The following is a 12,456-nucleotide window of genomic DNA, read 5'->3' on the forward strand; positions in this document are numbered from 1 at the left end:
TGTTTTTCGAGATTTACAACAAGATTTTTTTTTAAACTCTTGTATTTCGGTGTCATCTTTTCCCTGGATAGACAAGTTACGTGGAACGCTTTGTTTTCCTAGTACGAGGGAAATGTTAGAATATACAGGGAAGACCGTGGGCTTTGGGGCCACAATCCAGGGGGTGACTCTAGTTGATTCCTGTCCTGCCGGGTGACCCGATGAGAGTTAACTCTTTGAGTCTCAGTTTCTTCACTTATAAAACAAGGATAGTACCGCCTACCTCAGCCAGTCACCAGTGGGACAGCGACCAGAAGGCACATTTTTCTGTACCATCCCACATGTAGGATGTACATTTCAATGAAATCACGAGTTCTTACGGTCAGAGGACTTGCCCTTGATCGTGGTATTTAGTCTCTTCACATTCGTAACGGGACGGTCATTGCCGCTCTCGTCGGCTCTGCCGTGAGCTCATTGTGACGGTGAGTGAGGCTGGCCTTTGCGTTCATCTGTCACCCAGACTTCTCCCCGTCCCCCAATCCAGAGCATGAAGTCTGTGTTAAGTAGTATTGTCCTTTGACTTCTGTACATAGAATCTTAGACTCCTAGCATTTTAGGTCTAAAGGAGGCTTCATTTTAGCTTCCTGTGGAGATGGCCTGGCCCAGGCAGGGGCTGAGGGTTTGTCACTTGGCCAAGGCCACCCAGCTGGTTAGTGGTGGAGCCAAGCTGGCCCTGGGTGTCCGCACAGCCCAGGTTTCTTCCCTCTTTACAACTGATGGGGTTTAATGCCTTGTTCTGCTGTGAGGCTTCATCCCAAAATTCTGCCCTGAGAGGACCTCGAATGCGCAGTGAACTTAGCGTGAACTTGGCCTGTGCAGCAGGGTGTGGCTTAGCCTCCCTGCCCCTTCTCCTCTCTCTGCCTGCCCTCCTGTCCACAAAGGGTGGAGAGCTTTCCTCATGTTGTGATTTTCGTTTCTGTGGTGATCGTGGTGTCAGAGGGGCTTTGTACTGATAAACTTGGACCCCACGTTTGGACTTGCCTTGTGCTCAGGTGGTGGGTGACCTGAGGGGATGTCATAGGCTGTGTCTGCCACAGGCAAGCCCCTCGGAGCCTCCAGGGTTGCCCTGTCAGCAGGACCGTGCTGAGATCGTATGGATAATGCCTGGGAAGAAATGACAGGTGGACTCGTCACGTAGTCAGGTGCGTACTGGGCCTTAGCAGACAGGGAGGGCAGCGCGAGCACAGGTATGGCGGACGGAAAGTTGACAGCCTGTGTGAGGCTGGAGCCATGGGCCGTGAGCTTGCAGCCTCCGTAAGCGCTGGACCCTGTGACACACGTGTGTCCTCGCACGCAGGCCGTCACCCTCCTTGGCAGCATTCCCATGGTGGCCGAGTTGATTTGGATGATCTGCCCCTCCAGAGGAAGGCAGGTTCTCACTGGGGGTACTGCAGGGGACACCCGAGGGGCCCGGGCACACAGGGGCGGCCCTGAAGACAGACTGCCAGGGTTCTAGGTTTTCGTGTGGGGCTGGTCCGTCCTGCTCAGGGTCTGTGAAGAGAGCGTAGGAATGTCAGGTTCTCACGCGTCGAGTAGGTGACAGCCGGTTCCCTTAAAGAGCGGGACCAGAGGCCATGGGGAGCACAGAGCGGAGGGGGAGGTGACATCGAGGGAGTGGCATTTGTGCGGATCTTGGAGGCGTAAAGCGTTTGCTTGGGGAAGTGGGGGAAGCAGGACAGGCATCCCACGCAAAGGCGCGGCCCGCACAGTGCACCGGGGTTTCCTCAGGGAAAGCGTCTGATGGGAACGACGCGGGGAGGCCTGATGCCGGGGTCCTGAGGACCGAGGTCCAAGGGAAAGGGGACAGACTGTGGCGAACTTTAACCGTGGGATTAAGGAAGTTCTGCTCTGTGAGTGGGGGTGGCCTCCGGTCTTCCACCACGTCTCTCCCGGAGAAAGGAGCCAAGGCTCTGAGAACCAGGCCGAGGGCGAGGACGGACGCTTGACGTCCACCCGTCCGTGCTCCATTTGGCACAGTGGTCTCTGAGGACTCTCCTGGGTGTGCCGAAAGCTGGTGGCTTGGCTGAGGGTGGCTTGCCGCACGGGCCTGGGCACACAGGAGCAGTTGAGAAGCTCGGAGCGGAACCGCTGATCCCCAGCGTCCACTGAGGGCTTTGCATGTTTAGTGACCAATCAGAGAACATGTGCGTCTCTGCATTCCCTCCATCCTAGCTGGGACTCGGGGACCCTTGGGAGGAGGTGAAGGGAACAGCGGGAGAAAACTAACCTAGTCGAATCCTGATAAGAAGACATGTCCCCTGGGGACCCTCAGTTTCGTGCTGGAGAATAGAGTGCTTAGGAGGAAGTCGGTGTGGAAAATGGAATGCCTGCAGGAATGAGGGAAGAGGACAGTCACTGGAGATGAAAGATGTTAACGGCTGCTGGTCTGGCCAGGGACCTGGCAGGAAGGAAGCTTGAATGTGATTTAGCGGGACCAGGGACGGGCCCGAGGTAAACCGAGACTCTTCAGGACAGGAAGTGTGTGCCAGCAGCTCTCGTGTTTCCTGTCCTAACATTTTTTTTCAAGAATTCTCCTGTGTAGTTCATCCAGGGTCCATCATTTTTTTTCGTAATGAGCCAGACGGGATCCCGGGGGTGTGCAGACTCGTAGCAGTTGGGGGAGGGGCGTCACCTGCAGAGCACGTTCCCTCCGGAACCGCTGGAAGGAGAGTCGTCCTCAGTGTCAGGACAGCTGTTAATACACAGGGCGGAGACGCCGACAGGTGCTGTCAGCGGGGCCAGCTAGGGCAGACCGTGCTGAGGCCGCGATGTTGGAGCTGCCTTACAGCCTACGTAATTGAGGAACCAGTGAATCTAGAGAAGTTTATGTTAACGGCCTCTGGAAGGTTCCTGAAGAGTTCAGACTGAATCCGTGCCTACAGCGCCTGGGTCCTGCCAGTGGGCCTGTGCCAGCCGTCTTGACTTAGTGTTTCTCTGCAGCCCTCGAGAGGACCCTGGCTCGCCTCGGCCTCAGTCTGTCCTGATGCAAACCTGTTTCATGGTGTCCTGAGGAAGAGGAAGCATCACGAGGGAACCCAGAGGCCAGGTAGCTAGAGGCGTCAGAAATGTGTAAGTCACCAAGGGACCGAGAACAGCCATACGAGAGGAATAAGTGGGATGGAAAGTCAAGAAAAAGGTTATTTTTCGTTATTGTTTTTAGTTTTCAAACTCAGCCTAGGTGGGATAGTCTACCTACAGTAGTACAATTCGCCAGTTTTAAGCATGCAGTTCAGTGAGTGTCGTCAGATGTACCCGTCAGGTAACCCTCACGACAATCATCACGTGGGAGTCCCATCACCTCGGAAAGTTCCTTTGAGCCCCTGTGAGGTCAGCGCCCCCACTCCCGGCCCCTGGCAGTCACTGCTCTGCCTTCTGTCTCTATGATTTTGCCTCTGTCAGAACTTCAGACGCACAGGATCACATGACATGTGGCCTTTTGAGTCTGGCTGCTTTTAACTTAGCAGAGTGCCATTGAGAGCCAATGAGAGCCACCCATTGGGGCTGCCTGCACCCTGAGACCCCTCGTTCTCATTCCTCAGTAATACCGTGTCGAACAGACACACTACAGTTATAGTTATCAGGTCACCAGTCGACGGCATTTGGATTCTTTCCAGTTTGGGGGTATTATGCATAAGGCTGATAGTCTTCGTGTCGACCTGTGCTTTATTTTTCGTCTTAGGTAAGTACCTGGATGTGAGATTGCTGGGCCATTTGCTGAGTCTGCATTTAACTTGATAAGGAGCTGCCGTTCCGTTTTCTGACGTGGTCGTCCTGGTTTTCATTTCCCCTGGCAGAATGTGAGAGTTCCGGTTCCTTCCGCAACACTTGGCATCATCAGCCATTCCAGCCATTGAGTGTGCGGTCGAATCTCATTGCAGTGCTAGTGCACACTTCCCTGACTGCTAGTCACGTTCAGCGCCTTCTCATTTCTTTACTGGCCATTGTATAACTTCTTCAGTCTATATGTCTGTACTTATACCATGAGCCGGGAGCTGGGGTAATTCATTCTTACAGAAGAAAATGGAAAGATCCATAGCTTGCAATTTGCTTTAAAATTTTCTGTGGAGTTTTAGAGATGACCTCACATCACCTTGTGAGTGTGGAATGATGTGCTGGTTTGCGTGTTCGCGGCTGTGGGTGGTTCTAGGTGGATCACCCTTCCCAGTTTACGGAGGCGAAGGGACTTGCCCAGGGTCAGGAAGGGAATTAGGCGCAGGGCTGGTGCGGGGGCCTAATCTCTATATTGCATAATCTCTATATTGGTTTTATCGTTAGTATTTCCGACAACTTTTTGAAAGTTTCAAAAGCCAAGATTTACACTGTAATGTTTGCATCTCCCAGCAGTGTAGTGACCCCACCCCCTCAAAACATGTAGAGTTCTTGATAAGAATGAACTGTGGAGATGCAAGTTCGTCGTGTGTGTGTGTGTGTGTGTGTGTGTGTGTGTGTGTGCGTGCGCGCGCATTGAGGGTGCATGAGTGTCTCATGAGGACTGTTAGACACTGAGTTGCTCCAGGGACGTTGCGCCAAAGGCAGGTCGTTCTCAGTCCCCCAGTTTGATGAAGTGACACGTGTAGACCTGAGCTCATCGAATGACCAGTGCAGGCCTGCAGCTTCCTCATCGCGACACGTTCGCAGGTTCAGACACGGTCACAGAGGTGGCAGAGAGGAGCTGTTCTGGGGTCCCCTGAAAAGAAAGTTATCCTGGCAGCGCAATTAATTCATTTAATGGTTATTTTGGAGAGCCTACTGAGTGCTAAGCATGGTTCTTGGTGACCAAGACAGAAAAAACCTGGCATGTCCATGTGGGCACCAAGATGTTGTTAAAAGTTGGCGCTGTGCACGTGTGTGTGCACGTGCCTTCAGTTAAATGTCAGGCAAAGCAGCAGTCAGTTGCACAAAAAGAAATTCATGTGGAGCACATCACGCCACATGGGCTCAGCAGTCATAAGTTTTGCGTGCCTGTCTAACATATTCGAGAGGGCTGCAGGAAGATACTAGATGGTGTTAGTGGTTAGTGGTTAGAGTTGAGGAAAATTTCTCACTATTTCAAAGCTTTGGAATTAGCTTGAAGAAAGAATATCTTGGGCTGTTTTGAAACAGTGTGTCTGTGACCATCTGTTTCTATTTATATGTGCAAATTAGAATTTTCTTCCTGTTGTGTAACTAAGTGCTGAAGGGAAACCACGGGCCAGTGGCATCTACACAGCCAATCTCGGGTGAATGAGAGCGGCCTCATGGTTTCATTGATTCGTTTCATAGGATGTGATGCTACATATCGGAACAATTTGTATTCTAGTAAGATACCTTTTAAATGCATTTCATACAGAGGAATTGTGTCCTGTCCGTTCTTAGTTCTCGACCTCTCCACCTGGCCCATCCGCTCCAGCCAGCCCAGCCCTGCCTGCTGGACCTCTCTGCCTGGAGCGCCTGTGCCCCGCTGACGACCTGTCACTTGCTTCAGGATGTGACTGTTTACCTGTCGAAGGAAATGCTTCCCTGCCAGAGCCTGTGGCCGACTTCTTTGCTGTAAAGTAAAGAGCCGAGGAGCATAACGTCCTTCCTTCCAGGTTTGCGGAGCAGGTGCAGGTGGCGGGTGCTGGACCGGGTGCTGGAGATTCAGAGGCGAGGGGTGCTGGGTCCCCATCCTAAACGGCTGATAGTCTTGTCTTTTATTCCTGGGGTTCAGTTTCTGAGACGTCTCAGTTGCCTTGGGAAATTGTAAGTGTGAAAGCAGGAACGATTTTCACAGACGGGTGTGACCAAGCCAGCCGTACTGTCTGTAAAGGCGCTTTGTGTTGAAAGCGCTGTGCAGATGTGAGAGATTCTTGTGACTGCCACCCCCGCTACCACTGCCGATATTACCGTTTGTACCTCGACCTTCCTGTACGTTACACTGAGATACACATTACATTTCTTCTTATCTGTTTTGAGAAATCCAAGCCAGGGAAATGCAGTGGAATTTTTAGTTAAAATTACTTTCTGCCATTACCAAATATTTGTTTTTGTGTTTGGAATAGGATTATAGCTCCTTGTTCACGGTTTTACTGGCGAGTCATTCGTGGATTTTGTTGAGACTTCCACGCAGGGTTCTTAGTTTCCTCTGGAAAATTAATTCGTTACATCACATATATTTGTATGTAATCGTAATCCATCCTTGGGAAGATCGCTGAAGTACAAAGTGTCTTAAAGACCAGGCTTCACAGAATTATGCATCTGGAACCTCAGGGGAGAAGTGACTTACCGAGGACCACGGTGCGGGCAGGTGACAAGGCCCGGGTGGCGCCCTTTCTCCTGCCACGCACTCATCCTCATTGTGCACAGCGACCCCGTCTTCAGTCGCTAGACGGACAGAAACCGCCCCCCGGGTTGCTGGGCCGCGTGGTCTGACCTCGCAGAACCTGCAGAGCTGCCTTCTCTCCTGAGGGCTGGTGCAGCTTCCTGCGTTTCTCGAGGAATAGTAAATAATGGTATGTTTGCTTTTTTGAGAAGTAGTGAGTACTGTGCATATTAGCTTCAAAGCAGATAGCTTCTGGTCAGAGAAACAGAATATCTCTATTTTTATGTCTTAGATTTATCTTTGTCTCCCTTGCCTACTCTTCACCCTTCAAACTAAACAAACGGCTCCATTAAATGCAGAATCTGGCTTAGGACTCGGCACTGGGGGTTTTCCAGCGACCACAGCCTGTCTGGCTGCAGGCTGGCGATGTGTCCTGTGGGAGGGACACTTCCGCAGGCCGCTGTGTCACTGGTGGGACAGGGATGAGGACCAGGGCCCGGGTCTGACTGTCCGGGCGGCGATGTGGGCGGGAGGTCAGCCTCGTCCCCTCAGTTGTGGTGGCCCAGGGAACCCGTTCTCTTGCTCTCCGTCTTGTTTTATTAGCTGGGATTTTGAAACTTCTTTTCTTTGGATGGAGAACAGACAAAGAAAGTAAAACCAAATGGTCTGAGGCCCTTCCTCAGGGAGAAATGCTCACATCCCCAAATGCTGAAAATAAACAGCCTTTAATGGCCCTCAGAAGCCAGGGAAGTTCCAGGCCGCCTCAGCCAAGAGCCGGCCTTGCCTCGTGCTGAGCGTCCGGCCCTTGTCGCTGTCCCTCAGTGGCAGGGACCCTGCCCTGCCTTTGCCCCTCCCCACCCACTTCCGGCCTCAGCCCCACTGCTCTGTCTGGCCCAGTGACCTGCTCTTCCTGGCTGTCTGGATGCTCTGCCCCGTCAGAAGTCACTCCTCTGAAATGCCACCTTTTCTTTCTGGCCCCCACTGGCTTGCCCTTTGCAGTGTTTCTGTTCAGTGCCATGGCCTCACCTCACCATCTTTCACCTTTCCGAGGTACGTGGGTGTCATCTGGGGGTGCTGTTCAGTGGGAAAAGAAGGCCCGAGGCCGTGCGTCCGCATCTCCTGATGGGTCCTCATCTCTGGTCCCCGCTCCGCCCCTGGCTGGCTCTCAGGCCTCTGCTCCACGGCCGGCCCACCTGTCAGATTTGGCCCCCATTTGTGGACTCTTGTCCTCTGGTGCAGTGGAATCCAGTCTTCTGTGTGCGTTTTTGGCGAAGCTGTCTTTCCGCAAGCGAACGCTTCTGATGCCAGGCGTATAAACTGGCCCTGCTGTGTTTGGGGTGCCGAATTCCACACTTCTTCTCAGCTGTCGTGTCCTGGCCCCCGAAGGGGTTCGCGTGGTCCTCGAGGTAAACAGCAATGTGGAACTCCAGTTCTCAGATACACGAGGAGCTGTGGGCACACGTGTCAGCCTGTCCCCGGCTCCCCTGGCCTGAGGACTCCTGTGGTCCAGGGGGGCTGGTGTGGGCGCCCCGTAGGGGCCCCGCAGACCTCTCACGGTGCATGCAGCGGGGAGCCAGAGCGGAGATCAATGAAGCAGCAGCTGCCCAGGTCCTCAGCAGGCCGGTCTCTGTCCCCGTCAGTCAGTAGTCACTTTACTTAATTGCTCCGCCGTGCCGTCTGTTGGGTGGTCAGAGCGGGTATCCTCACACCAGCGGATACTTTCCACCTGCCGGGGCTGTGCTCATTCATATCATGCACCCCAGTTGGGGTGGCGGAGCCAGTGTGCTAAGGGGGTGAGGCGCGGGACAGACCACAGAATGGGTGTGAGTGATGGAGTCTCCAGGCAGACCCCCAGGACCTCCAGAAGCAGAGCTCTGCTTCGCGCGCCGTGTCAGCCTGCGGGGCTCGGAGAGAACATGTCCTGTCCCCTGTTTATGTTACTGAAGTGCAGTTCATGTGGCCTGATCCTTGTTTCCTGGGGAAATCGGCCTGGCTTGTGATTCCATTGTCTTCTGGGACTGAGACAGATGTGGAAGGCTGACCTCACTCCCGACTGAAGGTCGCCTTCCCAGCCTCTGCCGCTGCTTCTGGCGCCCCCGGCCTCCGAGCCCGGTCCAGCGCGGTGGCCTCACCCGCTCTTCCCACGTCCCTCCGTGAAGTGTGAGCGCCTCCTGCTATACAGTGTCCTGTTTGGTTTGTGAACATTCTCCCGAGGTCGCCCATTTCCTGCCTTGCATCTGAGCTCCTTAGTCCGAGGGGGCAGAGCTAGAGTAAGGCTGTGTTGGAGGTGTCGGGGGACCCCTGGCCAGGCCCCGCTCCTGCTCCCCTGCGTCTCCAGGGCACTGGGGCCGTGGACACTGTGAGTGCCTCTCTTTGCTGCCAGTGTGTTGCAGCTGCCTGGCCAAAGTTCGCCTTTCCCTTTCAACTCCCCAGATTTCCCAGAAGCCTTTTACCCCCTAAGTAAGAATCAGGATCGAAGCATTTTTATAGAGCCGGAGCTGACTGTCGTCTGTTTCCGTTTCTCTAAAACAGTGATCCAGTAAAAGATTGTGTTCCCGGCTGCCATCTCTGGTGACTGGGCTCGCGGGAGACCTGGCAGGTGCTGGTTCCGAACCGTACGGGCCTCAAGGTTGTCCCCTGATAGCGTGGCATTCATGCCTAGGCTGTTCCTTCCCCACGTAACGTTTTCAGGTAGTGCGACACGGTCCGCTCAGCCACAGTAACGCCTCCTAGGTCAGGCGTTTGCGTCTCCTTTTGGAGTTTCCCAGTTTTCTCAGCAGCATATACATCCGGAGACATAAACAAGGTCGTCTAACGTTGCCTGTTGGAAAACATTTCATGGTATTATATTGCACGCGTACTCTCGCAACGTGCTTCTTTTCCTTGCCATTTTTGGCGAATGGGTGTTCTGGGTGGGTGAAGTTTGTTTCCTTTGCCGTGGAGACTCTATGTTATGTCGTCCATTTCACCATCGACAGGCTTGTGGCTTTGTCCAGTGTCCGGCTGTCTCGAATGCCGTGGGCATCAGGTGCAGATGCGTCTGTGCCATGAGCACCTTCGGTTTCGTTGGATAGTGCCACAGTATGTCCTTCTCGTGTGGCCTGAGGCACACGTTCACACAGCTGTGACTTGCTTGGCTCTTTGTGATCTTAATTCTTGCTGACACCTGCTATTCTCTGGGCCTCTGCTTTCTTCCAGAAGTCGGCAGACCCGCGTTTACGCTGGCCTGACACCAAGCCTGCAGGCCACATGCGTTTCTGTGCTTCCCAGAAGCCTCTGGGAGCGGTTGACACTGTCACTGATGTTACTTCAGGAGTAAAGTCAAAAGTGTGATGAGCAGCGCTGCCATCTAAATGTTCGGCTCTCTTGGCGAAGCTGTCCATGGGGCACAGGTCTGGGCGTTGTTTCATCTTTTTATTTAGTCCACTGCCTTTCAATAATGTCATGTCTTCACAGGTTGGCCTTTTGTAAGGGAGATGAGATGGGGCGTGAGAGTGGAATGTCACTCCCAGGTGGCCTACATGGGGGAGGAGGCGTGTGTTCTGCCATTCGCTTCTCCTAGGACAGCGACTTCAAGTTCCAAGAACGAAGCCAGCCCCCCTCTCCCCACTTGCTGGCTCGAATGGTGTCCTCGGGGTGCCGTGCTTTCGCCTCTGGAGCAGGGCCATGAGGAGCAGGGGCTGGCCGGCAGGGCTAGGAGACGGGGTGGCTCGTCTGGGCCAGAGGTCTGGACTCCATGTGCGGCCGGACGGTGAATAGTTGAGGCTTTTCAGGCCAGACGCAAAAGTGAAGATATTTTATAGCTACTTGTAAGAGAAAAATAAATTTCCACAAAAATTTATTTTGTTAATGAAATTCCAAATAATATGATAATAATAATAGTAGTAGTAGTAGTAGTAATGAAATTCCAAATAATATAATAATAATAATAATAATAATAGTAGTAGTAGTAGTAGCAGCAGCAGCAGTAATAGTGGAGTATAATTTTCCTGGCAATGAGTTCTAATGAGAAGCATGGAATTCTTTCTGGGGGATAGCATTCTCTTAATGGGGTTCAGAATTAGTGCTCCCCACCAGCCCGTTCTCACATCATTAGGAGACATTTGTCTGTACAGACCCTCAGCTCGTGGTCACACAGAAACGTGCCGAGGGCTCTGTGTGGCCTGCAGACCCCCACCCTGCACCAGGCTCATCTCAGAGAGACCATGAATTTGCCCCCCGTCCAGCACCGGGACAGAGGTGCCCGCACGTCAGCATGGGGGTCCTGCAGGGCTCTGGGGACACAGACTAGCCCTCTAAAGAGAGACAGGTGTGTAATATGGTGACGTTTGTGCTAGGCCGTGGAGGGAAGCGGGGAAGACCCCCTAGACGATTCCAGGCACGCAGAGGGGTCTGCGGGTCAGCAAAAACGTAAGGGGTGGCACGTTTAGAAACAGTCGAGTCAGTATGTTGCTTGTCGCTGGAGCTCTTGAGAAAGGTGACAAGACAACTGAATTTTTTCATTTTATTCAATTTTAATTAATTTTTTTTTAAATGTTAACATGTGGCTGGCGGCCACCCTCCTGGACAGCACGGGCAGCGAACAGTCCCGTGGTCTCTTCGCAGGAGGACCGTCCTTTCCCACGCCACACACGGCCCCAGAGCGGCAGCCCCGGCTGGGACGGGCAGGGACCGGGGAGCGTGGCTGGCGGGAGTGAAGGGTCCACGGCTGATGGCATCACAGTCTAGGGATCAAAAGCGACGCTTTCGAAGTGGTTGAAAACAGTTGTTTATTTCCCTCTGCCGTATCCGAGACGCAACCCTACAGCCTTGTTTACGTAATAAATTTACTCTGTGAAACTTGTTTTATAAACTAAGGTCGGCTTGAATCTAACACCTCAGAATTAATGGGGTTTGGCCCGAGTTAAGCTCTTGGGCGGTTCTTACTTAGGTCTGTCTTGGCCGTTTGAGGTTTTCACACGCAAATTCTGGCCAAAGCTGCAGCCTTTTCTCTCTCGTAAGCTCGGGTAGATGTGCGGGGAGGATGGTGTGGCTGAGTGCCTAGGCTGGTTACGAGTCTCGCTCTGATTGGTAGACACCCTTGGTTTCTTGAGACTATCAAGTTTTGTTTTATTTACTGTTTTAAGATTCCAGAACTGTTTTTCTATATAATCGACAGAAGACTTTTTCTAGCACTCAGCTTAATCATTCTGACTTCTCCTGACCAAGTTTAATCTTAATTGTCTATAAATATGCACCATAACGAAGGGTGTGTCTTTGAGTGGGGAAGTAATTGCTTTTCCCTCTTGCAATTTTAATTAAAATTTACCTGTACTGCCTGCCTCACCTTGATTTCCAAGCTCTTCTTCCCAGACAGTGGCAAAGCAGCAGTTACTGTTTATCCACTCGTTTGTATTCAGGTAGAGCACGTCCCCTTTAATTACGAAGGCAGAGGATTCCCTCAATGGCTGGTGTTACATGACTTCTTCAGTAAATGGTCTGGGAGGGGCGCGTCCCGCAGTACAACGTGGGAGGAAATCTGTCAGTTCCACGGGTCACAAAGCATGTTGCTTCGCTGGGCGGCCTTCTCTACTTGTAGGACGACCTCCACTCCCATTTTCCCAGCGTGACTGAGCCCGACTCTGGGGACACGAGGTCGCTCTGGCATCTGGGGACTGCTGGAGACAGGAGCGCTGGAGTCCAGTTGAGAGAGGCAGAATGGGGCCCCCTGGGCTCTCCAGAATGTCTGCTGCCCTGCCGTGGTCCCTGCGGGTCCCTCACCTTTGGGTGGCCTTTCCCCGAATCTACTTCCTGCCCACCCAGACCTGCTGTACCCTCTGTGGCCTGAAAAGCTTCCAAGTCCAGCCCCCGCCCACTCCCCCCCCCCCCCCCACATATACATACACCACTGAGAAGCCTTGGGTAGCTGCCCATTGTCCCCGGCTCGGCGCCCTGCCTTTCTAGGCTCATTGCCATTTACTGAGCTGCTCTTTGAGTCCTGTTCTGCCTGCTGAGCTCTGAGGACACGGAGGTGAACGAGTTCCCGCCCTTGGCGAGAGCATTGGAACAGGCAGAAAGAAGCAGCAAAGTTAATTTTGTTAACATTTTATTTAACCTAATATGTCCAGAATATCACCATTTTAGCATGTGACACCAAC

At 52.9% G+C, this 12,456-nt stretch overlaps 1 protein-coding gene across 1 annotated transcript in view; it reads left to right on the top strand.

Annotated features, from left to right (window-relative positions):
- Positions 1-2,807: 2,807 nt before the first annotated feature.
- ASAP2 (ArfGAP with SH3 domain, ankyrin repeat and PH domain 2) overlaps positions 2,808-12,456 on the top strand; it is a 115,237-nt gene continuing 105,588 nt past the window's right edge. Inside the window, exon 1 of the mRNA XM_023533604.1 lies at positions 2,808-2,832. Within this exon, the coding sequence (XP_023389372.1) occupies positions 2,808-2,832 (25 nt within the window). The remainder of the gene's footprint in view (positions 2,833-12,456) is intronic.

The sequence above is a fragment of the Pteropus vampyrus genome, unplaced genomic scaffold (genome assembly GCF_000151845.1).
Source record: "Pteropus vampyrus isolate Shadow unplaced genomic scaffold, Pvam_2.0 Scaffold105, whole genome shotgun sequence".
Taxonomy (NCBI): domain Eukaryota; kingdom Metazoa; phylum Chordata; class Mammalia; order Chiroptera; family Pteropodidae; genus Pteropus; species Pteropus vampyrus.